This window comes from Augochlora pura, chromosome 6 (genome assembly GCF_028453695.1).
Source record: "Augochlora pura isolate Apur16 chromosome 6, APUR_v2.2.1, whole genome shotgun sequence".
NCBI lineage: Eukaryota > Metazoa > Arthropoda > Insecta > Hymenoptera > Halictidae > Augochlora > Augochlora pura.
The window spans coordinates 17,833,205-17,858,423 of NC_135777.1; the positions used below are offsets into that span (position 1 = coordinate 17,833,205).

The 25,219-nt window shown below is 30.1% G+C and overlaps 6 protein-coding genes across 23 annotated transcripts; 4 read left to right on the forward strand and 2 right to left on the reverse strand.

The window, feature by feature from the left end:
• Positions 1-844: 844 nt before the first annotated feature.
• Positions 845-5,902, reverse strand: LOC144471158 (thiamine transporter 2). Of its 15 annotated transcripts, none has more exons than XM_078182958.1 (8): positions 5,514-5,902; positions 3,898-4,073; positions 3,291-3,458; positions 2,678-3,062; positions 2,188-2,592; positions 1,728-1,920; positions 1,495-1,633; positions 845-1,352 (listed from the first exon to the last, which is right to left on the reverse strand). In XM_078182958.1, exons 3-8 carry the CDS (start codon positions 3,408-3,410, stop codon positions 1,173-1,175), a joined length of 1,422 nt encoding a protein of 473 aa, XP_078039084.1. In that variant the 5' UTR covers positions 3,411-3,458; positions 3,898-4,073; positions 5,514-5,902; the 3' UTR covers positions 845-1,172. The 15 variants fall into 15 exon arrangements, with proteins under 15 accessions (XP_078039084.1, XP_078039071.1, XP_078039080.1 ...); XM_078182945.1 differs by having other exon boundaries at positions 3,898-4,997; XM_078182954.1 differs by lacking the exon at positions 5,514-5,902 and adding an exon at positions 5,234-5,506 and having other exon boundaries at positions 3,898-4,070.
• Tmem43 (Transmembrane protein 43) lies at positions 5,753-8,803 on the forward strand. Of its 3 annotated transcripts, XM_078182960.1 has the most exons (7): positions 6,313-6,576; positions 6,669-6,862; positions 7,068-7,250; positions 7,324-7,556; positions 7,631-7,925; positions 7,990-8,195; positions 8,260-8,803. In XM_078182960.1, exons 2-7 carry the CDS (start codon positions 6,848-6,850, stop codon positions 8,540-8,542), a joined length of 1,215 nt encoding a protein of 404 aa, XP_078039086.1. In that variant the 5' UTR covers positions 6,313-6,576; positions 6,669-6,847; the 3' UTR covers positions 8,543-8,803. The 3 variants fall into 3 exon arrangements, with proteins under 3 accessions (XP_078039088.1, XP_078039086.1, XP_078039087.1); XM_078182962.1 differs by lacking the exons at positions 6,313-6,576; positions 6,669-6,862 and adding an exon at positions 5,753-5,819; XM_078182961.1 differs by lacking the exon at positions 6,669-6,862.
• A 236-nt stretch (positions 8,804-9,039) lies between these two features.
• Positions 9,040-14,314, forward strand: Upf3 (UPF3 regulator of nonsense mediated mRNA decay). The gene is made up of 6 exons (XM_078183480.1): positions 9,040-9,309; positions 9,685-10,099; positions 10,187-10,338; positions 11,491-12,148; positions 12,225-12,520; positions 12,611-14,314. The coding sequence occupies exons 1-6, from the start codon at positions 9,187-9,189 to the stop codon at positions 12,821-12,823; spliced, it is 1,857 nt and encodes a 618-aa protein (XP_078039606.1). The 5' UTR covers positions 9,040-9,186; the 3' UTR covers positions 12,824-14,314.
• A 541-nt stretch (positions 14,315-14,855) lies between these two features.
• Positions 14,856-19,690, forward strand: LOC144471332 (WD repeat-containing protein WRAP73). 2 transcript variants are annotated; one of them, XM_078183272.1, is made up of 7 exons: positions 14,856-15,108; positions 15,261-15,443; positions 15,519-15,695; positions 18,409-18,678; positions 18,774-18,927; positions 18,994-19,199; positions 19,276-19,690. In XM_078183272.1, the coding sequence occupies exons 1-7, from the start codon at positions 14,944-14,946 to the stop codon at positions 19,384-19,386; spliced, it is 1,266 nt and encodes a 421-aa protein (XP_078039398.1). In that variant the 5' UTR covers positions 14,856-14,943; the 3' UTR covers positions 19,387-19,690. The 2 variants fall into 2 exon arrangements, with proteins under 2 accessions (XP_078039398.1, XP_078039397.1); XM_078183271.1 differs by having other exon boundaries at positions 18,994-19,203; positions 19,276-19,686.
• Positions 15,445-18,294, reverse strand: Elp2 (elongator complex protein 2). Its single transcript, XM_078183269.1, has 2 exons — positions 16,971-18,294; positions 15,445-16,905 (listed from the first exon to the last, which is right to left on the reverse strand). Exons 1-2 carry the CDS (start codon positions 18,161-18,163, stop codon positions 15,756-15,758), a joined length of 2,343 nt encoding a protein of 780 aa, XP_078039395.1. The 5' UTR covers positions 18,164-18,294; the 3' UTR covers positions 15,445-15,755.
• Positions 19,691-20,151: 461 nt separating the features above from the next.
• LOC144471349 (putative ATP-dependent RNA helicase DHX57) lies at positions 20,152-25,041 on the forward strand. The gene is made up of 12 exons (XM_078183305.1): positions 20,152-20,401; positions 20,534-20,672; positions 20,762-20,946; positions 21,017-21,480; positions 21,576-22,099; positions 22,172-22,479; positions 22,541-23,030; positions 23,099-23,481; positions 23,581-23,702; positions 23,778-24,097; positions 24,169-24,789; positions 24,880-25,041. Exons 1-12 carry the CDS (start codon positions 20,331-20,333, stop codon positions 25,021-25,023), a joined length of 3,771 nt encoding a protein of 1,256 aa, XP_078039431.1. The 5' UTR covers positions 20,152-20,330; the 3' UTR covers positions 25,024-25,041.
• Positions 25,042-25,219: the final 178 nt, after the last annotated feature.

Consider the following 25,219-nt stretch of genomic DNA (forward strand, 5'->3'; position numbering starts at 1 on the left):
TCGAGTATAAACTGAATCCTTATGCAAAATCATCTGAACGTTTCACTAGCGTTTCCAGAATTGATATACGAATATCTACTGTTATTCGACCCCTCAACGAAGCTAAGTATCATATTAACGAAACAGTAAGACATTCTTTTTAAACAAACGCTCACATCACTAAAACCTCAACGACTGGAAGCGTAAACTTTTCACTTTGAATATTTAAGTAGACCAAACATACTGTGATTTTATTCAAGTATTCACATTCACTCGAACGCAAATATTTCTATATTTGTGTAAATAATGGTTACAATATTTGTTAGGTAATTCAAATCTGCTTGAAGGACACGCTTTTTCTTGAGAAGTTACTTGATAATGTGAACGATTGTGATAGTTTTCCTTGTATGTTCACGAAAATGATCGAAGACGAGTCAATGAAATCCATCTTTGCTATAATAAAAAACGATACAATGGACAACGGTATTCAAAAATTTGGACAAACAGTACAAGACTGTGCAGTATGGTGGAAGCTATTCAAACGTTTTGACAAAAACGCAAATCCTCGACATGAACTTGGAAAATGTTTGTTTCAAACAACTTCGACTGTAAGCGACATTGTACAATTGAAAAAAATAATGGCAGTACTTATAAAACCCTTCTTCCAAAGTTGTTAATTCACTTCCAGAAATGTAGAGAACCTGTCCTAGATAAAATTAAATTCTTACTAAGTCCTGACAAAGAAGAATGATCATATTGTTTGAGATAACGCAAACCTTAAAAATAATGGTAGGCGAATAGAATCAGTAATGTCCTAATACATATGAAAACAATGTTTGATAAGGTAATAAAAAACAATACAATGTAGTTTTCTATATTTCTGTATAAGTAATATTTCGCATACATATATTTAGATATAAAAATATACTCTTCACATACTATATACAAATATTACTTATCATTCACAATTTTAATTTATTTCTTTCGTTAACGACAAGAAATAATAACAATCTAATTGGTCGTCGCTGCATAGATCGCTACGACTTAACTTTTTCTATGACATTCGGTAGGTTTCTCGCGATCGCAAAAAAATTGCTAAAATATTGTTTAATATTCAACAAATACATTCTTCTGAATATATTAAAATGTACTAATAAAATTACTTTCATGAAAATCAGGAAATAAAATCTCAACTAGGACGTTGTCACTGTGCGTATATCTCCTCCATTTCGTAAATTAGTCACAGCATCCTTCTCGTTCTTAACCCATATGTTGAAATCATTGCCACTTTTGTAATGACAAACAATGGTAAAAATACCTACTATCGTATACAGCATTGCTATCACAATAAAATAACCCCCATAGATAAGATACTAAAAAAGAAATGTTCTATTTATAAATACATAAATGCATTCTTACTTGCTAAATAATACACAGTAATCAATGTATATCTTATTATTTGAAAGTTTTAATGTTATATTAAATTATAAAATAATAGTAATAATATTTGATCACCTGGTTTCTCAGAGTAAATCCTAAGTTACCATTCACTACAATAGCTGTCAATATGCTTTGTAATGCAAGTGCAACAAATGTATTTAATCCAAATATTAGGCCATAACTATCCTCTGATATACTCTTTGCAACTTCAAAACTAAATACATATATATATATACATATATACATACATAGTTTAATGGAATTATTTTATTATTATAACAAAAAATGACATTAAAGAATATCTTTACCTTGCCACAGTGATCATTGTATGATAAATAATTCCAAATACAATGAAAGACAGATATAGCAACCAAATATTATAGCTGTGTGAGGAAATTACTAATAAAATGCCTTCCATAAATGACATAAATGATACCACAATGCCTCCTATCAAAGACCAATTGAATGGTGTTTTTCCAATGAAAAATACTGTTATTGTACCTATTTATGAAAATAAAATATGTTATTAGTAGATAGTAAAGGTAAACGAAAAAGAAATCTTTACAATTGTAAGTCTAAAGTAAGGAAAAATCCACCTAATTACTATTATCACAGAAGTAGTATTATTATCATTTCCTTCTTATCTATCACTGATAGAATTGTGCAAGTATTAACATGAAAAATTTTGAATTTTAAATTATATATTCTTACATTTCTCAATGATATAAAATTAAACTTATACAATATACGCGAAATATGTTTGCTCACCTATGATTGTATAAAGAGCTTCTACAGCTCCATTATAAATCTTATCTTGAGGAGAAACTGCAGTTTGCCAGAGCAACTGTATATAACTAGTTACTTGCAAATATCCGCAAGTTGAGAAGGACCACCACAATGACCACTTAACTATGTGTCCATTCGAATAAGCTTGTTTAAAATCTTTCCACAATAAAGCATAAGCTACTCTTAGTTTCTTTACTACTGAAATCTTTTTAGGGGAAGAGCTAAATTGAACTTCAGCTTCACATGTTTGTGGTAGTGGCGTCAATTGTTGGTTTGATGTTGTTTCAATGGATAATTCAGAAAAACCATTTTCATTCTTTCTATGGAAATAGATGGACTTTCCAACAGAAGGTAAAAAAAATGCCCAAATCATTGCAAATGTAACAGCTAAAAAATTCAATTTACTTTATGTAAACTCTCAATTAGCTGTATGTTACTTTCAAAAAATGTACAAGTAAAAATATGTCAATACCTGCTAGAGTAAGGTAATTCAGTTCATGATAATTCAACATATCAAAAGAAACTGTTAATTGTGCAATAATACCAGACATACAACGACCAAATAAAGATGCTGCTTTTGTGTGGCTTGTTACTTCTTGGTAGTGTTCTTTATCAACTTTAGCATAAATATATGTATAGTAGGCTACTTCCGTGGAAAAGAATAATCCATAAAAGAATTCCACAATTTTCATAGTCAAGAGATCACTTCCAAAAATTAGTAAAATGTAGGTGATAGCACCAGACAGGCCACATAGTATAATGACAAGCTTGTATTGAACAAAGTCAGTTATTAAAAATACAACAATTAATGTTGCAAAGTAAGAATACGTAGAGACAGGAAAAATTTCTTGATTCACCTGAAAAATTATATTTTTATAAAATCCTTTATTAAATATAAGCATGTTACACAAAAATCATACATATCTTTATGAACAAAAATAAATCACATATCTAATATAATTACATATACAAAGTACAATAATTTGTTCGCACTAAGAAAATAAAGAAATTCTAAAATTATTAATTCAAATAAGGATATTCCATGCTCATGAATAAATGTAACACACAATTCAGATTGTACTCACTTGAACATCTGTAAAATTTTTCCAGTCAGTAAAATAATCAGTGACAAAAGATTCAGAAGGTCTGAATTCTTTGAAACATCCAAATACACATAAAATACATGAAATCACTATCCACTTCATCTTAATAACTTGTTTTTCTTCGTTTTCAGACCATGATTTAACAACATTCTTTAAAATTGAAATCTTATTATACTTAATACCCTCACCATCATCAAGAATAATTAAAATTAATTTAATATTTATCGTGTATTTACTAGGGATCACGTCCTAACATACATTAAAAAACTAAAAATTTGTATTTCTAATACATGTATTAACAAATATATAAAAAATTTTTCCATATTATATACCAATAAAAAATGTTTTATTGCATAGAAGTTCCTGTACTGTTGAAAATATTGTCACAAAGAAAAAGCATAACACAAAATAAACATTTAATATAAAATATATGTATAATACAAGTTTGGAACTATTGATTACACATGTACTTAAATACACTTGAAATAAAAACCTCTAGTATCCACACCAAAAGTAATAAATTTTCGCAAAATTATAATTTTTCATTAATTGCATCTATAAACCAATATATGAAATATTTTACACTTACTGTTATTGCTGATTGTGAGGTCTGAACATAATTTAAATTGATTAATTATGTTATACTAAATAAAAGTGTCAACTTGTCTCTCCCTTGCAATTCTTCCCAATTCATAAATACAAATTGACATAGAGTAGAAAAGTCAATTACTGTGCCATGTTGGTGGATATCAGGAAGTTTCACTACTAAAAACAACTTCTGTAACTTAATTGGTATTTCTTTTGTACTTAAAAATAAATTTCACAGATTCTTCTACTGACATCAATTTTCCCATAAAACAAACTTTCTTTTAGTATTAGGAGGAAGAAAAAAGTTCTGAGATCAGTTACTGTATACCTATGATCTATAAACATCAACTATTGTGCTTCAGCCCCTCTCTGAATACTGTATTCCCTCCCCGAATACTGTGCTTTCTCCCGAAATACTCAGATTCAATAACTGTGCTCAATAAAAATTTAATATATAACATCCTTCAATAAACTTGATTGTTTATACATAGAATGTAATACCACCCCCGGGTATTCCATGTAAGCCCGGGGGAACATTTATTGTCAAATAAATTACTAATATCATAATATGTAATTAACAAGTTCGCATTAGAAATGACTGCTTTAATAAAATTTCATATTTACAGTTCTTCTCTTTCAAAACGTGACAAACATGATTTGAGAGCTGAGAGTATACAGAATCCTGTGATAAACGGTACACTATGTAAATAACACATTGAACTGAACACATTGAAATAAAAAACTGAATATGTCTTATCGAATATATATAAAGTTAATTAATCTTAAAGCTAAACTAAAACACAGTAATTAAGTCAGCCCAAAATAACTAATTGCACTAGCTTACACTACTATACCTTGACCCTATCGTCATCTCATGGCATACATACTGTGCCTTACTCAGAAGAAGTCCGTTGTAAGTATGATCCCCCCACCAATACACCCATTCTAACGTATTGCAGAAGTAGATCAAACGCATTTCCCGTATTGGCAGAAACGATCCCTTCCTATTAGCCCCAAGAGCCACACAATCGTACGGCGATATCGTGAGCTACGCCACGTGACTACCGTCGCAGCGTCTCACTCCCCGTGGTCGCCCAAATGCTAAATGCAATAGGAGTGGTTTCGTTAATATCATAGAACAGTGACGACTACAAGCGCGTGCATGTCAGGCGGAGTGAGTAAGAATACTTCCCTTGCCCCTGTATCGTAACAGCTGACTTCTGAGCAAGGTACAGCACGTAGTTACGTTCGCGGTGGCTGCGAATGTACCAATCACAATGACTCAAGAACACGTGGTCACGGCCATATTAAATTTAATTCAAAAAGATTCCCCACACCTAGATAGTAGTTGAAACTTATTGCACATCCAATCCACAGTGAATTCTGCTTAACATTAAACCATCAACCAATCAGAGCAAAGCAATTTTCATTCAAGCAAAACTTGAAGTATTACTATATAGGAATGGTAATCTCTGTTCCTTTCGAATGAAGCGGTCACCATCAGTTACTACGAGAGACACTAATATACACTGCTTTCGCAAACGCAACTACCGTCACTGCTCAGTCGTTGCCCAGTCACTGGGCTAATGTACTCTCAAATTGCCATTTACGACTTACTACGTTAACCGGTGATTCGGAGTGGGGATAGTAGTAGGGATATCACTGGTATGAAAATCCATATTACAATATGCTTCACGATGGTTGATAACAGTCAAGCCAATTAACGCAATGTATCACGTTTGATCGTGTACTTATGATCAGAGCTCTCAGATTCCATTTGCAATTTATTGGAATCCCCATTTGGGGATTGAACGATCTTTCTTCTGACACCATTGAACATAGTAGACACCAATGAAGCACTAGCCTTGAGTGGAAATTTCAAGAACAGAGAAGCACCTCAGAAGTCTGTCAACGATTAACAATGTTCGTATCGTGTAATATTGGCCACGGATGTTATTCTCACTACTACTCTCTTCCCAAGTACAGTAATGGGTCCTACTCTTGCATACCTCCAAATTGTAGCTCGATCCGTTAAGGATGGTCAATATAGAAATTTTCTTTATTCTGATTGGTTAGCGATTTACTGGTGAGACAGTGCTGCCCTCACAATCGAAGAAAAAGAGGGAAAATGAAACTCATGTGGAACAAGTCGCACAGACGGACTATGTGCGCCGTCTGAGACACTTGGCACTTCATAGCTATTAAGTTAAATTGACTAATTACGGTAATTAACTCTCGCTAACAGATCGAACAGCGACCTGGAAGTATGTAGGAGTAGGACCCATTACTACTGTATGTATAGTGCACAGGGTACACAACCAATCAGAACAAAGCAATTTCTACTCCTATTCTCGATAACGGAACGCGCTACAATCCGAGTGTCTTGCAAAACTTGTATTACTATATGTAACTTCAGGTTGCTCATCCCACCCGCATCACTTTTTCTAAACCTATCCTTTAAAGATCTTTTACAATTTGAACTGTATTTATTGGTCTAAAAAATATTACCATTTTTTTCACGTGCTTTGGCGTAGTTTTCATGCATATAAATTGTATATCATATAGAAAATTCGTATTTTGGTTACATTTTTCTATTCTAATATTAGTAGTGTAATGACTTGGTGACCGTCACACCGTCACAACATACAACACTGCGCATGTGACAACGATAATTTTTTGAGTACATATTTTGCTTTTGTAATAGTGAAATAGTTAAAAGTAAAATTTGTAATATGGCTTTCTTTATACTAACATGTCATGTTTAAAAATTAGATTGTATCAACAATTGATTGGACAGTATTCATACCTCTGCTATGAAATCATTCGAAATCAAATTTCATCAGATTGCAGATTCGTTCTGGTCTAAAATTATATGAAAAATGTTATTTTGAATGAAGAATTTCAGTGGACAAGTCGAACGTTGTCATTACCATATAATGTGATCTATTAAAATGTATCGTGCAAATGTAAGCAGGAAAATCACATGATTCGACATTTAAATACCTCATATTTTCTGAAAGAATTTTCCACTGCGACTTTTAAACAATATAGTACATAGATTACATAACATTTATCTCAAATATATTTTCTTTATTAAATACTAAAACTTTTACAATACATTCGAGAGGTAGTAAATCTGTATAAAGTATAAATTTAATTTTTTTTTCTTAGCAAAATGGACAACCACAAAGAGTAAATGCTGAGCCTCTTCATCAAAATCGAGTCAACGGAAGACAGCCTGCACCTATGAATATCCCAATGACAGTCTCTGAACAATTCAGAGAGTCTTGGCTCACTGCTATTATTGGGCTCATTATGTTTGCAACTGGCATGTGTCTTTTATTTTGGAATGAGGTTTGTAAATGTGCTATTCTGTCTTATTACACAAAAATATTTATATTACAAAAATATATTGTTAATATTATAGGGAAGAGCAGTGAAGGTGGCACACTCCTTGGATGAAGCTTTGCGTAATGTAGCAGTCCTTCCAAATACTATTAAATTATTACCTGAATATGAAGGCAGATTAATACATTTATCAGGTCCCTTAAAAATATCTGAACCATTAACTGAACCTGACTACGGAGTAATTGTATCAAGTGTAAAATTGAAAAGAAGAGTTCAAATGTACCAATGGGTTGAGATAGAAGAAGAACGAAGGTACTTTAATGGTTCAATTGGAAAAGTAATCTATGTTGTCATCTACATTGACTAAAATAATTTTTGCACATTAGTTTTGGCGAAGTAACAGAAGAGCATTATTATTATACAACAGAATGGAAAGACAAACTGGTTGATTCTGATCAATTTTATATTAGAACTGGTCATCATAATCCAAAAGAAATGCCTATTAAAAGTCAAATACAAATTGCAGATGAAGTTAAAATTGGGGCATTTACTTTAGGAAGTGAATTAAAAAAGAAATTCAGTGACTTTATAGAAGTCACTAGCGATGAAAGACCAGAACGTAGAGATATTAAAATGCATTCTGGCTTATACTATCATAGTTCAGATTTATGGAATCCACAGGTATATTTTTATGCTTCCAAATAAGCTAACAAATATGAAAAAATTAATAGGATTTTTTTTATAGGTAGGAGATATACGTATACAATTCTCCTATGCAGGAAAAGCAGGAGAAATTTTCTCTATAGTTGGAATGTTAGAAAAAGGAATTATTGTACCATATGTTACTTCGCATGGTGAAGAGATTTTACTTCAGAGAAAACACAAGATGACAGTAGATCAAATGTTCCATTTAGAACATGTACATAACTATTGGCGTACATGGAGTATTAGGTAATTTATTAATTATCTTAAGCTTCCATCATATGCGTTATTTATAAGTTTATGACTATTTCAGAGGTCTTGGCTGGTTGGTTTTGTTTCTAGCAGCAACATGTTTAGCAAACATATTAAGAACAGTAATTTTAAATTCAACGTTCTTATGTGGAATTATTGCAATCGAATCTTTAAAAATGTCAGTTTCTATGTCTATTAGTTTATTAGTAATAGGCTTTGCGTGGGTATGGTACCGACCAGTGATTGGACTTTGTTTAGCGCTAGCATCAATTTTACCTTTTATATACTCAACTTTAACATCAGGATCTCAGACGCAACAACGCGATAATTATAGAAGGTTATAAATATTGATTAAGAACTAATATTTTATTTATACAGATATATTATTTATAAACAATTTTCGTCATACTTATTTGTATTTAACTAGTTTTACAGAAAGTACAAATTCAAGAAAAGTATTATACGTTGTTAACTGTATTATTTACACAAATACTAACAATCTTGTATTGCCGTCGCATACTAAACATTTCTAATGGAGTGTAAACAATAAAATATTTTAGTAAATAATAATTTAAATTGTCGAATTTTTTAAATAACATGTATCAAGTTAACTTTCTTTAAAATATTATGATTTGTATTTATTAATATATATATTTTTAAAAAGTTGTAGTATTTTATGCCAACTTTGAATAGGTTGGTTAACAATAAAATAGTTTCTATAATTTTAGTATTTCAATTCCCTAGATCTATACAAACCCTCTGAATCCCCTAGTAAATCAGAATGTATTACATTTCATCTCTTCATCCTATACATATCTAGTACTTTTTATGTCCAAGTGAATCAAGATGGCCGCGAAAACTTTGTAAACGGAAACGTTTATTTTGATGACACGAAGAAAATTGCATGCTCTAATTTAATATCTTTAATCAGAGTGTTTCGAACTGATATTGAATGAGCCTTAATTGTCAAGAAATTAAATAAATGTAGATGACAATGACCGAAGAAACACAACAATCTGAGACTGTCGCACAAAATGAGGCACAAACTAGTTCTCCAGATGTCGGAAAAATTAAAGACAGTAAAAAAGAAAAATGCCGACCTATGACAAAGGTACTATTGATTAAACTGGAACTACAAATATCATGAATCATATAATACTAGGAGAAAATAATTTTCTACTGTATAACATATTATACATTTGACAAACAATTATAGTTTACTTTCAAGAATTTACACTACTAAGTTTTGAGAACAAATGTTATTTATAATGTGCATTAAATAAAGTACTGTATACAATTTTAAATAAAGTGTCCATTGTGTACAATAGCAAAAATAATATTATAATCAATATTAAAAAGTGTTTTCACTTAATTACATGGAATAATTCTATATGATATTTGTTGAATGAAACCATAAAAGTATTTGGCTTTTGTTAAAGTAATCACTTAGACATGGTCGTATAATACATATAAAATATATTTTTAGGTAGTAATAAGAAGATTGCCTCCAAGTATGACCCAGGATCAATTTTTAGAGCAAGTTTCTCCATTACCAGAGCATGATTATCTTTGTTTTGTAAAAGCTGACATGTCTATGGGACAATTTGCATTTTCTCGAGCATATATTAATTTTATGGAACAACAAGACATTTTTATGTTCAGAGAAAAATTTGATAATTACGTATTTGTTGACTCTAAAGGCACGGAATATCCAGCAGTAGTAGAGTTTGCACCCTTTCAAAGGTTACCAAAAAAAAGGGTAGGGAAAAAAAAAGATTTAAAATGTGGTACTATAGAATCAGATCCTTACTATGTAAGCTTTTTGGAAAGTCTCAAAAATCAAGAGGCTGAATCCAATATAGCCCAGCCAAAAACAGAGTATTCCTATCAGCCACCAGATAGTAAGTTGTATTCCTTGCCATGCAAAGGAAATATATCTGTAATTATGTTATGTATGCATAAATTTACATTTGTATATTACTAATTAGATACGCCAAAAAAAGTTACAACTACACCACTCTTAGAATATGTAAAGCAACGTAAACAAGAAAAACAACGTCTTAGAGATGAAAAACGTGAGGAAAGAAGGCGGAGGGATTTAGAGAGAAGACGAACAAAAGACGACCCCATTATATCCAAGGTAATACTTCAATGTTTACTTGTATTTTATTAATTTATACATGTGAAACTGATTTTTAGCATTCCAAATACAGTATAGAATATAAAAGTGATAAGTCAGTATTACTAATGATGTTAAGTTTAAATTTTAAGTATTATTCTCTACTGTATTTGTTGATACTAATCTTTTCACACTGCAGTCCATATGTAACATTGAAGATAACCAGACCAAGTATTTCTTCCTTTCTACTTCCTCAACCATCAAGTCGGAAGATGTATATTTTCAACATTCTATTGAAAATCTAAATATACCCAATAAATATAAAGAAGAAGTATCCAGTATTAGAACTCTAAATACAACACCATTGAAAAAGAACTCATTGGACATGCAACAGCAGTCTTACAGAAGTGAAAGCACAGAAGTATATGTAAATTGCGTTAGGAGTGTGCCTCATATAAATGAACATTGGCGTTATAGCCATAAACAACCAAAATTCTTTTACTTTTATGAAAGAAATTATAAAGATAAAGACACCAATTTCAGAAAAGATAATTGTGATTACTGGAATAACATGAAAAACAATTATACTTATAGTAATGCCAAGTTTACATCACAATACATAAAAAATAAACATTATTTTTCTTCATTATCAAAATCACAATTCACTAATTTACATAAAACGTGGAAAATGCAAATACCAGCAGAAGTTTCGAAATCAAGAAGTTGTGATGTTGTATTCGATTACCAGAAACTTTATTCTTTCAAAACTCTTTGCGGAAAAGGATTATCAGCATGTCGTAAAAATTCATGAAAATGAAACTACAAATGATTAACATGGAAATTTATGTTATCTACTTACTACATGTTGAAGTAGCTTCGAGGAGAAAAATATTATTTCTCACTTATGTGATTTCGATCCATCCTATATATACCTTTTCTGTATAATAATTATGTGCTAAATTTGTATACCTTTACTAAGATATAATTAATTTATTGTCGACTAGTTTGTATACATTAAATTTTGTAAAAGAAATTGTTTTTAGAAAAACAAAGCAAAATTTTTGTGTTACTTTATTGTAATTTATCAAAACATTTATTATGATAAGTTCAATTAAAATTTTTTATTCAACCTAACAATGTATTATTTAATATGAATATTTAATTCTGTTGTAGGTATTGAAAAATCCAGATCTCGATAAAGAAATGTGTAGAGATAACAAAGAAAATAAAGAGGAAAGAGACAAACTTTCACCTAAAGATATAAAAAATCGACTTAAAAAGGATGATAAAATACGTGAAAAAGTATCTCGAGATCGAGATACCAAACCTGTAACAAAAGGCTATAGAGATAGAATTGAGGATAGAAATAAAGATCAAAGGGATTTAAAACATCAAAGACGTCACGATGACAAAAAAATGTATGGAAGACGCGATGAGAGAGATACTATAAAAGATGATAGGAAGAATGATGGGAAAGATTATAAAGAAGATGTTAAAGATTGTAGAGAAGTAAAGATCGAGGAAAAACGAGGTAAAAGTTATGAAAAAATGAGGCAAGAAAAGAAGAGACTCGCAGAAACGAAAAAGCAAAATGTAGAATTTAATATTGATACTGACGGCAGTGCAAAGTTGAGAAGTGAAGAGGAGGATTCTCAAAGAAAAGAATTACATGTTGATTCTTACGTAAATATTAAGGAAAGGGATGAATGTGTAACTGACAAGGATGATATCGAAAATCGTGTAAGCATGGACAAGAGGGAAGTTAATGGGAAAAGAGGACTAGGAGAAACTATACAAGATTTTGAGCAACTGAAAGACCAGAAAAAAAGAGGTAAGAATATTTAAAAATTTATTGATCAAAAATATTTGGTAAGTTTACTATGATGAATGTCTTCAAATATTTACAGAAATTACATCATTTGTTACTGAAATTAACAAAGACATTGAAAAGTCTAAATCTACGGAATATATCAATAAAGAAGAAAATAATGATGGTGATTCCAATGAAAAGCAAGATTCAAAGATTACAAAGAGACGCAGTTCACTTGAAAGCGGAGGTGATGGAGGCACAGGAGATGGAAGTTGTTTAAGACGACACAAGTCATTAGATGGCGGAGATCAAAATAATTTACAAAAGGCTGAAAATGAAGAAAAAGAAAAAGATAAAAAAGATCCGCGATTAGAGCGTAGAATTAGAAATAAGGTACATATTCGTTGTGTTACTTTTACTATTTCAAAAAAATTTGTTTGATTTTATAAAATTTAAACATCAATTTTCTTTGAATATTTACAGGATCGTCCTGCTATGGAAATTTATCGTCCAGGAATGGGAAAATTCAGTAAACAGAGATTAGAACGAGAAAAATCGAGTAATGACGAAAGAGCATCCCTTTCACAAAGTCCAACTCCAAATCTCAACCCTTCCAATCTTTCTAAGCCAGGAAAATCTGGGACAGAAGTACGTTCTATGACATTTAAACGTAGTGTTAGTCGTGATTTAGTATAACAGACAATGAATTTTATAAATTTCATTAAATAATACGTCTGTGGAAACCTGTGTTAATATAAAAGATTTTTACACTAGTCCCTCTTGTGACATACAGTAACATATAGTGTATCTATTGTACACGAATGCATAATAAAGTACAGTGACCTACTTACAGTAGAACAACTCATGGAATCATAAACTGAATAAATATCTGCACGTATCAGTATGGGATCAAAGGTTGTCCACTTGATATTTGTATTAATTCACTGCAAATAATGCTGTCAATATCAAATGTTTCAGCACTTAACACAAATAGATTATTATTTCCTGTACATTTAAGTGTCGATCAGGATTTTTTTTTATTCAAATTTTCTTTAAAAAATAGTATTTCCAACATTCATTCCAGAAATCATATTCCTAAATTATCAAATGATTGAAAATACAATACTTTGAAATTTAAAAATTTTTAAATAAAAGTTTCGTAAGTAGCTCTTACTTCAATTTTAAAAGTCAGAAAGATTAAAAGAAAACCAGTAAGAAATAGATATTCGATCTTCAAAATGTTGTCAATCGAATAGCACTGTCTTAATTTCTAATCTATTCTTAATTGTAGTACCAGGTATAACAACAGTTGATCTTAATTTTCATTACTTTTGATTTAAGAATTTTAACTTTGCTGTAATATAATTAAAATCGTAAACAAAACTGTTGTAATGATAGTTTTATAATAAAAAAGTTGTAAGTTATCTAAAGTACAAACAAATTGTTCATATAGATTTATATTTAAATTCTAATAGTTTTATAAATTCCATTAAGAAGAACGAAACTTGCCCGTTGTATTTTTTAATAGTATAAAAAATATGTTCGGAATTTCACATTCTAGTATGCTGTAATGCTATATTAACTGTCTCCGAACTTTCAATATTTAAAAAAATAATTATTTGTATACATAAAAGCGCGAGCAAATTGTATGTTATGTTTCTGGTCAATTACTTATTTTGTGATATAATTACCTTTAAATTTCACTTTATCAAATGAAAATGTTGTGATGCATCCTTATAATAAATAAGTTTAATTTTAATAATCATATAATAGCCAGCTAGTCATAACAAATAATGTACAAAAATTTGAGAATTGACTGGTTTACTTATAAATAGTTAATACATGTAACTAATTCTTTTTACTACCATAAAATGTGATTGTTAAGGTCCTACTACATAACTTAATATTAAAAATAATTATGAGTACTCCTACATAAGGTAACTTGTATATGTGTGTATGTGTGAGTGTGTCGTAATTTACAGTAGTATATTATATCAAAATGCCATATGTATATATTATGTGCAATATTATAATTATTACATTAAATGTTACGTTAAGTGTTCACAATTTTCATTACAATAAATATTTCTATGATTTTAATTTTATGTAAACAACTGTAATTACGTTTTTGTAATAGTATTTGAAAGAAGAATATAAAATAAATTAGTCGTAATTCAAATTAAATATTTTCTAATAATTAATAAATAATCTTTAAACACATTTGATTGATAAAATTATCATCAATGTATTTTAAGCCTCGGAAAGGAGAATTAATGTACACGCGTTTCAAATATTATAATGTTGCATTGTCAACTGAGACAAACGTGCTGAAGTTTGTTGTGGAAAGCTTGTAGGTGCTGGAATAAGTAATTTATATCTCCTTTGGGATACTGACATTTTCGCTCTTAATGTAGGTATGTTTGCACTGGCTGATATGAAAATAGGAATAGGTAAGACATACTAAAATAAACTGGCAGAAAGTTCATTGCCATAAAAGGATTATTTGAGTCTAAATGGCGAGATTTTACATTCAACGCATCCTTTGCTGTAGGAGTTTTCAATAAAGTTCTGTGTAGTTTATACATAATAGTAATTTGAAATTTTCAAATTGAATACAATTCGTGATTAAGAAAGACATACCTTCTGTAGGTATATCAGAATCACTACTAACTGTTTTTTCTCTTTTTCTTTGACTGTGAGGGCAGCACTGTCTCACCAGTAAATTGCCCACAAATTTGTATATTAACCCTCGCTAACGAATCGAACTGCGTATTGTATTGTATTTGTGATTGTGTACAAAATTGAACAGCATCGCTATGTCCTTAGAAATAGAAAAATACTTATATCGTATTAATAACCAATTGTGCGAATTTTCTCCAGATGGCAGATTCATTGCCTTAGCATATCAAGCAAATTTAATCATAAAAAATAGCAAAACATTGGAATCTATTCTTTCATTTGTGTTTTCAGACATAATTGAGGTTAGTGTATATCATTAAATTAACCAAAAATGTTATTTGTATTTAGCTTTTACAATCATTTATTAGTATAAAATGAAAAATTAAATGTTAATTACTTATTGCAAAGAATAAAATATTTTGAAACAACATATTTGCCTTTCATTTTATCACAGTATTTAGAGTGGTCTAGAAATAGTGAATATGTTTTATGTGCTAACATAAAAAAAACTATTATTCAAGTGTATTGCATCCATTATCCTGAATGGAAATATAAGCTTGTTGAAGGCAGTGCAGGTTTAGAAGGTGTTACTTGGGCACCTGATAGTAAACATATTTTAATATTATCAAACTTTAACGTAAGTAACTCTTTCAATTTTATTGACAATATATGAATTTATATCTCAACATTTTGAAATAAATAATATCAACAGATTCAGGTATCTATATGGTCTTTGGAAAATCGGAGTGTAAATCATATACAAAATGTGAAGTCTTCTTTTTATAATTTAAATTTTAGTCCGAATGGCAAGAAAATGGCAGTAGTAGTTTCAAATGAAGGTGAAGATTCTATAGAAATTTATAATACAATTACATGGAAATTATATAAAGTGAGTAATTACATATTATTATTAAAGATGAGACAATTTTTGTATGAAAATTTATATATTTCATGAGTCTTCTAATTTTATGATATCTATATCATATATTTTAACAGTATGATCTGATCCACAGCTTGCTAGTTGTAAAATGTTTAGTTCCTTTTTACATGGTCGAAATTTAAGTCTTCTTACAGTTAAATGATGCGCATCTGAAGTATTATATACAATACATTTTGACCAGCTAATATTGTTGTCATACATTTTTAATTTTTGAATCTCTATACAGCCACTCTCAAATCCTATTGCTAAAAGATAAATATGTTCAGCAATACTTTGGGTAGAAAATGAAAGTGCTGTAACAGAATCTTTTACATCTAAACTTGTAACTGGAATGATTTTATCATTTGTAATTTTTGGACTCCATATTCCAATTTTTCCATCTCTAGAACCAGTTGCAAAATAAGATGAATCATGTGTCCATGAACAGCACCATATTATACGAGTATGAAGACTATCTTTTTTTGAACTGATTGTAATTAAATCATATGCGTAATCATTACACTCAAATAATGTCCACCTTCTGTCTCTAGATACAGATAATAAGTACTTGTCATTAGGTGAAAATTCCATTTGTGTAACAGTCAACTGATGAGCTATAAGTTTCTGAATTAGTGTCCAAGTGCTTGTGTCCCACAAGAGTATTGCAGAATGTTCTAATGAGGTTGATTTACACGCGGTTGCTAACATTTTTCCATCGTGTCTAGCAGCAATGGAAAATATTTCATATCCATGACCATAAAGTTTTTGTAATTCTGGCCATAATGTATTTTGCATTAGTTCTTCTTCTGTTGGTGGTATATAATCCTCATTTTCAACACTACTTATTTCAGTTTCTTTTCCATTCATATTTTCGACGAATGTTGCTTTATTTGTTAGCCCAAGAGCTGGCACTGATGCACTATCTCCTACTATATTTTCAAAATCATCAACATTAGCAATTCTCTTTAAAGAATTCTTAAAAGTTGTTGGGGCTGTAAAGATTCGTATCACTTTCTCTTCTGCTCCTGAAGCAAACATGTAAGGAGTTAACATAACTAAACAAGACATATCATATCCGTGAACTTGTGGGCGTCCAATTTCATGCCAATACTCTAGTGCTTCATTTTTCCATGGAGCATGTATTCTTGTTGTTTGATCTGCACTTACAGTAACAAGAAACCTACAATAGGATAGCAAATGTAATAATGTTAGTTGAAAATCACTGTTATAATGCTGCATACAAACCTTCCTTTTGGATCCCAGCAAAGATCTACGACCTCAGAAAAATGTCCACCTGGTACAGATTTTGGAATCCAATTTTTTACTTTATCTGAGTATTCCCAAATATGAAATGATCCTTGATATCCATGTGCTAATATATTCATGCCATTACTATCAAATTTACAGCCATAAAAACCCAGTGAGTTACCACCAACTTCACCCACTCTTACTTTTTCTGACCACATGCCAGATATTTCATCTGGCTCCCAAATAATCATAGATTTATCTAACGAGCAAGATAACAATCTTAAAGTTTGGTTTTTGCTATCTGTTTGTTGTGGGCACCAATGTACACCATAAATCCAGCCTTCATGTCCATAAAGAATGGACTCCAAAGTTATATTGTATTTAACATCATTAGCTATAAACATTTGTTCTTTCTGACGTAACTCATTATTCAAAGGTTCTATGTCTTTTACAAAAATTTTCCATAATCGTATCATAGCATCTTGAGAACCACTTGCCAATAGAATACTATCATTTGTAATATGTATGAAATCCATGCAACGTATCCAATCTTCGTGACCAGTTAAAATTTGTACTTTTAGAAAATTTGATTCCTCTATAACATGAGAACTTGATACATATAATTCAATTGTTGAAATTTCTGTTGCAACAGCTAACAAAGGTAAATCTGTACTTGGTAAATAAGAAAAGCAAGCGTCTATTGGCAATTTTTTTCCAAATGTCAGTGTCTGAAGACATTTTATTTCATTAGACGTATTTCTTAACCATAATTTTACATCTCCTTTGCTTGAACCAGTACATATTAATAATTTGTGGAAAGTTTTGTCGTTTAGAGAGTCACTAACACAAACATATAAGGAATTGCTAAATGTAAGCACATCGCCAACTTCAATAATAGAAGTACATTCAAAGCATTCATTGACTTTGCTCCACACAATTGCTGTTCCATCTATAGAACTGGATAGTAGTTCCCATTCGTCTTTTATATTTCTATGTTTAATCCATCGGACCGTATTAATACGTCCTTTATGACGATGAAGCGTGTTTTTTACTTTTCCTATTTTTGACACGAACGGATCGTAGATTACAACAGCATGACATGCCGCATAACAAATGAGTCCATTTTTTCCCCAATCAGTGGAGTGTGGAATTCGATTACAAGCACACGATACATAAGATGTCATATTCATTATCAATCAGCAACAAATTCAAATAATTGCCAAACTAATAATCTAACCTTTAAAAAGTTGTACAATCATAAATACATTCACAGTACACGCGGTCGACAGTAGGTTCAAAAGGGGTCTCATCGGCAATTAAAGTTACTAGATACTGATATTCTTTATGGCGCAAAACTATGTGCATCTGTATTCCCACAGTATTTTATTTGTTAATACTATATTAAATATCTTTTATCTTTGATTATAATTTGTAGAAGTTAATATGTGGACGTTTGCATACTATCGATGGAATATGTTGGTCACCAAATAGTGAATTATTGTGCATATGGTGTTCATTTAGTAACGAACCAAAGTTAATTATTTATTCAGATATATTAGAGGGTGATATAGGTGTTTTCTGTCCCACGCAAACTATTAATTCATCTGAAATCAGATATGAGTATCATAAAGAATTGAAAGGAATTGAAAGTGTAAAATGGATGCCTAGTGGACAATTGTTGGCTGTAACCGGATATAATGAAATGGTATAGTTTTGTCTATTTAAATCATATTCTTTCCGATTATCTGAATTTTCTATTTAGATAGATAAATTACTTTGTGGACGTCAAATTCTGTGCAGATTGTTTTGTTAAATCATGTAACATGGAAGCCACTTTTGCAATTGCACCTCGATCCAATTATTAAAGAAAATTATTTACACAAAGTGTACGAGGAACGCATAATTCAAACAAAATTGTCGAACAAATTTACAAGTTTACATAATAAACGAATTTGTAAGTAGTACTTTGCAAAGTACATATTTATAATAATGCTATAAGTAAAATAATAAGTACTTCCAGTGGAAGAAAAATGCGAACGTCCAATAAATCTAAAGATCGGTAAAAAAGATGACATCGATAGATTTTCAATTGCTAGATTCGATATTTTGGAGTTTAGTTTTTGTGGACAATATTTGGTCATAAAACATCAACTTTATCCTACGGCGTTATGGATATGGAATATTATCGATGATTATCTTGATTATTTACTTCTTGAAAATAAGATCGTAGGTATGTATTTTTTATGATCTTACGAATTTAATTTCGTTTTACACAATATTGTTAAATAGTTTGAATTTACAGCTGCTAAGTGGAATCCTACCCGTGCTCAACTTTTTGTATTTTGTGAGTGCGCTCACATGTTTGAATGGAATCCCCAGAAGGCAACATGTCTGCCCACTCCACAGGATATAACGATATTAGACGCTCGATATCATCCTCGAGGGAATCTTTTACTACTTTGTGGTTACAACAAGGCAGTTGTTTATAAAAATGAAAATAAATCATGATTGGATGAAAATAAAAATTTAGTTTCTTATTATAACATTAATTATTATAACTGCCTATATTCGTATTATGCAAAAATGATTGATAATGCATTATAACAAAATTGAGCGTAAATCTATGTTTGTAACAAAAATTAGCGGTAAAATGAATGAAAATATACATATTCAAAAACAAAAGCATAATATACGTACTTTGTAATATATGTACTTATAATATATATATGTACTTTTTCATAAATTCCAATAAACAATTTATATAAAAATTTCTAGGTCAAATATTATTTATTCATATTTATAAGAGATCTAAAATTCGTTTAATTCTCATAATTTATTGTTTCTATAAAATTTATTACGTTCATATATACAATTTAAGTTTGTATCTAGTACGATCACGTTGTGTTCGTATAATTGATGATAATAGAAACGATATTTAAAATGTAAATTATATCATTTGTGTTAGTATAATTACAGAAAATCTAAACTAAATTAAAAAGTTGACAATAAAATTTTCAAGAATGCTTTGAATTATGCTACACTAATAAAGGAAAACTAAGCTATGTATGAGATGCATACACAACTATATACGATGCTGTATGAACGTATGTACATTCAACATGCACATATGTATGTACATATCGTACATAGTTTAAAACTTGCAATAGAGTTTAGTCTTCTAGTAGTACAACGTAGTTCACGTGATTCACGTATCATACGTACTTCACTTGTCCGTCACTGCGAGATGTACGTTGCATGTTCATGGATGTTAACCTGACTTTTCCAAATATTCAAAAATATAAGTAATAGTATCTTTTAAACTAATTTATACAAAAGTGGATTTTTTATTTATGAATAATGGACCATAATAGTATTCAATTGATGGACGACATTACAGTAGAAGGAAAAAGTGTTGGGAAAAGTGTCACGTAAGTTAAATATGTATACATATAACCGTATCTATATTAAAAAACATGATACATTCCTTAACAATTTATGTATGTAATGAAAGAAATTCTGTTATATTATTTAAATAGTACAAAATCATTTGTTTGTAATAGGAATGCATCGAATAAGAATAAATGTAAATCTGAAAGTCCTCGTATTTCAAGTAAGCTTAGAGTTGAGCTACAAACATTAAGGATATCTGAAGAATCAGAACGACAACTTTATGATACTTTGAAACATATTTATGGCTCTGTATGTAATACACACATTTTTATTAATTTATTATATTGTGCTTTATCTCTTAAGATATATTAGTAGAAATTAACAAAGATTTTTAACAGAGTTTTAAGCTTTCTGATGCATCAGAATTTGAAAATAAGAAATCAAATTTCGAGAAACAATACTGGGTAGAAAGAGGTAATTTAGTTATTAAAGGAATAGTAGATTATTCTTCTAAGGATGCCACACCTAAAACTGAGGAACAAATTACTAGACAATTCGCAATAGTTAAGTTACAAAGTTATGGGTAAATATAAAACAATATAATCTGTAATTTACAAATTAACATACATTATAATCGACTACATTGCTTTTAGTTTTCATCAATCACATTGTATAGAAGCATTAATACATACGAAAGGTGACATGGGAAGAGCTCTAGAAATATTATTTTCTAAATATTATGAAGTTGAAAATATTGCAAAAAGTAAAGTGTGTAACGATGTTGATACAACAGACTTCCTAGAGAAACGACAGGATGAAAAAGAGGCACTTGAATCTATTTATGAGGAAATGTTTACAGAAAAAATAAAAAATCAGATTTGGACTGTCCAAGTTAGACTTGATTATCTAGTGAGAAATGATGAAATAGAGCAAGAAATAAAAAAGATAAAATCACAGCATGAAAAGGAAAAAGAGAAGAAAGAAGTTTGCAGATTATTTATTCAAAAAAAATGTAGATTTGGGAAAAAGTGCAGATTTTTGCATCAACAGCCACAGGTATTAAAAATGCCTGAGAGAGAGGATCCACACTTTACATTAGAAATAAGATTTCCTGAAGGTATTACATGAAATCAAATAAATCATGTGACTGACATGTAAAATTTTTGTTAATTTTCTGCTATTAAAAGCCACTGTATTTTTATATTTCATTAGGTTGTAAATATCCATACGAACCACCATTTTTCTACTTTTATAAAAATGATGGTACATTTTCGAGTATACATTGTTTAAGAATAGGAAGAAGATTATATAATGAAGCATTGTCATTATCCGTGGATGGTGTTCCATATATTTTTTCTATAATATCTCTTTTGGAAAATGAAGATGAAATGAAAACATACTTAGAAGAAAATAGAGAACAATTGTTAGATCAGAATGACACACTTTTCCCTAAATCATCAGAAAGTGATGGTGAAGAAGATCTTGCTACACACCATGAATTAGGCTCTATTAATAGAAAGAATAGAAACAATATTACATCAGAAGAAATATTATCAATAGATGATTCCATATATGAGAATTTTGTGGAAAAACAGAATAGTACTAAGTATAAAAAAATGAAAGAAATTAGGAGAAAGCTGCCAGCATGGTCCAAAATGGATAATATTTTAGAAACGATACATGAACATCAAGTTACCATAATCTCAGGTGAAACAGGATGCGGTAAAAGTACACAAGTAACTAAAATTTTTTATGCTGTGTTTTAATTTAAACTTAAAAATATTGTAGTACATATACTTATATTTTAGGTGCCACAATTTTTATTAGACGATTGGATTTTAAATAGACCTACATTGAAAGAACATGTCAACATAATATGCACACAACCGCGACGAATAAGTGCAGTAGGTGTAGCAGAAAGGGTCGCATCAGAAAGAGATGAACGAATAGGTGAAACGGTAGGATACCAAATAAGATTGGAGAGCAAAATGTCCAACAAAACCCGGTTAACATTTTGTACAACTGGAATTTTATTACAAAGATTATCCATGAATCCTGAGTTAAATGATGTAACACATGTTATTGTTGATGAAGTTCATGAAAGAAGTGCAGAAAGGTTAGTTAGTTATTCTGTTAACTCATTTCTGTTTACTTAAACATTACAATTTCCCATTTAGCGATTTCCTATTGATGCTCCTAAAGGAATTGTTACGAAAAAAACCAAATCTGAAAATAATACTTATGAGCGCAACGCTTAAATCGGAAGCTTTTTCTTCGTACTTTCGAGAAGCTCCTATTTTAAATATTCCAGGGAAAACATTTCCTGTGGAGCAACTCTTTTTGGAAGATATATTTGAATGGACAAGTTATGTGCTTGAAGAAAATTCAAAATATACACGTAGAATTAAAGGTGACTGGGAACAGTTACAGATAGAACTAGAAACTGCTGAAGTTGAAGGTGTTTCGACTGCTGAAGTTAGAGACTCAATTCAAGACGAAAATTTAACATTGATGCAAATTGTTAGCAGATATCACGATTACAGCAGACAAACACATAAAAACTTGTATGTTATGGATCACAACAAAATTAATTTTGAGCTTATAGAGACGATAATAGAATGGATTATTTTTGGATTACATGATTATCCTAAAACAGGTTCTATCTTAGTAAGCATATTCTATTATTTTTTAAAAAGTAATGAAACCATATATTATATTTAACATTTATATTTTAGGTGTTTTTACCGGGATTTGCTGAAATTATTTCCTTGAAAAATCAGTTAAATGACAATAAAAATTTTTCATCAAAAAATGGAAAGGTTGTTATTGTACCATTACATTCAAGTTTATCTAATGAAGAACAGAATTTAGTTTTCAAAAATGTTGGAGATGCCAGGAAAATCGTACTAAGTACAAACTTAGCTGAAACTTCTATCACAATAGATGATTGTGTTTTTGTAATCGACAGTGGAAAAATGAAAGAAACTAGATTCAACTCTAATCAGAATATGGAAAGTTTAGAAACATGTTGGGTATCACAAGCAAATGCATTGCAGAGGAAAGGTCGTGCTGGACGTGTTATGCCTGGAGTATGCATTCATTTATACACTTTACATAGGTACGTATAGTTGTTTAATATTAATTAATGTCTTATAAGTCATATAATATCTTGTATTTTCTGTAATTTCGAAAACTTAACGTATTTTATTTTTTCTAGGTTTAAGTACCATTTTCCAGCACAGCCAGTGCCCGAAATATTAAGAATTCCTTTAGAACCCTTGCTTTTACGTATTCAACTGTTATATAAAGGACTGAAAGTAGATTCATGTCAAATTTTAAGTAATGACACTTACTATTTTTATTTGTTCCATGTTCTTATTATATAAAATTGTAAAATATAAAATATGCTTTTAGGCAAATTATTGGAACCACCAACAATTCCAAATATTCAAAGCGCTATTAAACGTTTACAAGATGTTGGAGCATTTAATTCTGAATGTACATTAACTCCGTTGGGCCACCACCTTGCTGCACTGCCTGTAGACGTGCGAATTGGAAAACTAATAGTGTTTGGAGCAATTTTCTGTTGTCTCGACTCCGCACTTACCATTGCAGCATGTTTGTCTCATAAAACTCCATTTAACATACCATTTGAAAAAAGGCACGAAATAGATGCCAAAAAAGAATTTTGTACAGCCAATTCTGATCACTTAACAGTTCTTAAAGCTTATAAGGTAAACGTTTGATAATAATGTACACTCATATAAAACAGATTTACATGCGTTTTTTCCCGATTTTGTTATAGAAATGGTTGGAAGCATGCGGACATAGTAATTATGCAGGACAAGTTTTCGCTAATGAAAACTACTTATCCATACGCACGTTGTACACTTTAGCGGATATAAAGTATCAATTTCTGGAATTATTAGTCTCGATCGGTTTTGTTCCCATTAATTTACCTAAACGACAACCAAATGTTGACAAAATTTTAGAAATAACTGGATATGAATTGAACATCAATAGCGATAATTACAAACTTCTCCAAGGTTTACTTTGCGCTGCTCTTTATCCTAATGTTGTGAAAGTTTTCACACCAGAAAAATCCTTTCAAATACAATCTGCCGGTGCAGTTCCGGTACAACCTAAGCCACATGAACTTAAATTTCAAACAAAAAGTGATGGTTTCGTCAGTGTTCATCCATCATCTGTTAACTTCCACGTCGGTTACTTCCCTAGTCCGTACTTAGTATATCAGGAAAAAATGAAAACGAGCAAAGTGTTTATTAAAGAAATCACAATGATACCAATCTTACTGCTAGTTTTGTTCTCTGGCAATGATTCGATGATGAACATAGAAGTACATAATGGATTGTCTATTATATCATTAGAAGATGGTTGGATCTTATTCAGTGTCGAATCTCATAGGGTAAGATAATTAATACTTAAAAATATAAAATATTTCTGTGTATACTGTTTATTTATTTTATATTTACATATTTATATAAATATTATTTAGGTTGGTCAACTTTTACAACGCATAAGGAAAGAATTGGTAAAATTGTTGGAAGAAAAAATGAAGGATCCACTTTTAAATCTCTTAAATCATCAAAATGGAAAAAAGATTATACAAACAATTGTGAATGTTGTAACAAAAGAATAAAACTGTTTTTAAAAAGTTTCACTTTCGTACTGAGTATTGAATTAGATAACAGGTATATTATTCAGTGAGGAATGATTGTACAATATTTGATGAGTATGAAAAGATAAAATTTTTAACTGAATAATTAAGTAAATACCAATTTATTTTTGTTACATAAGGAGTCATTATTTTAATCATTTTCATACGATTAAAGACA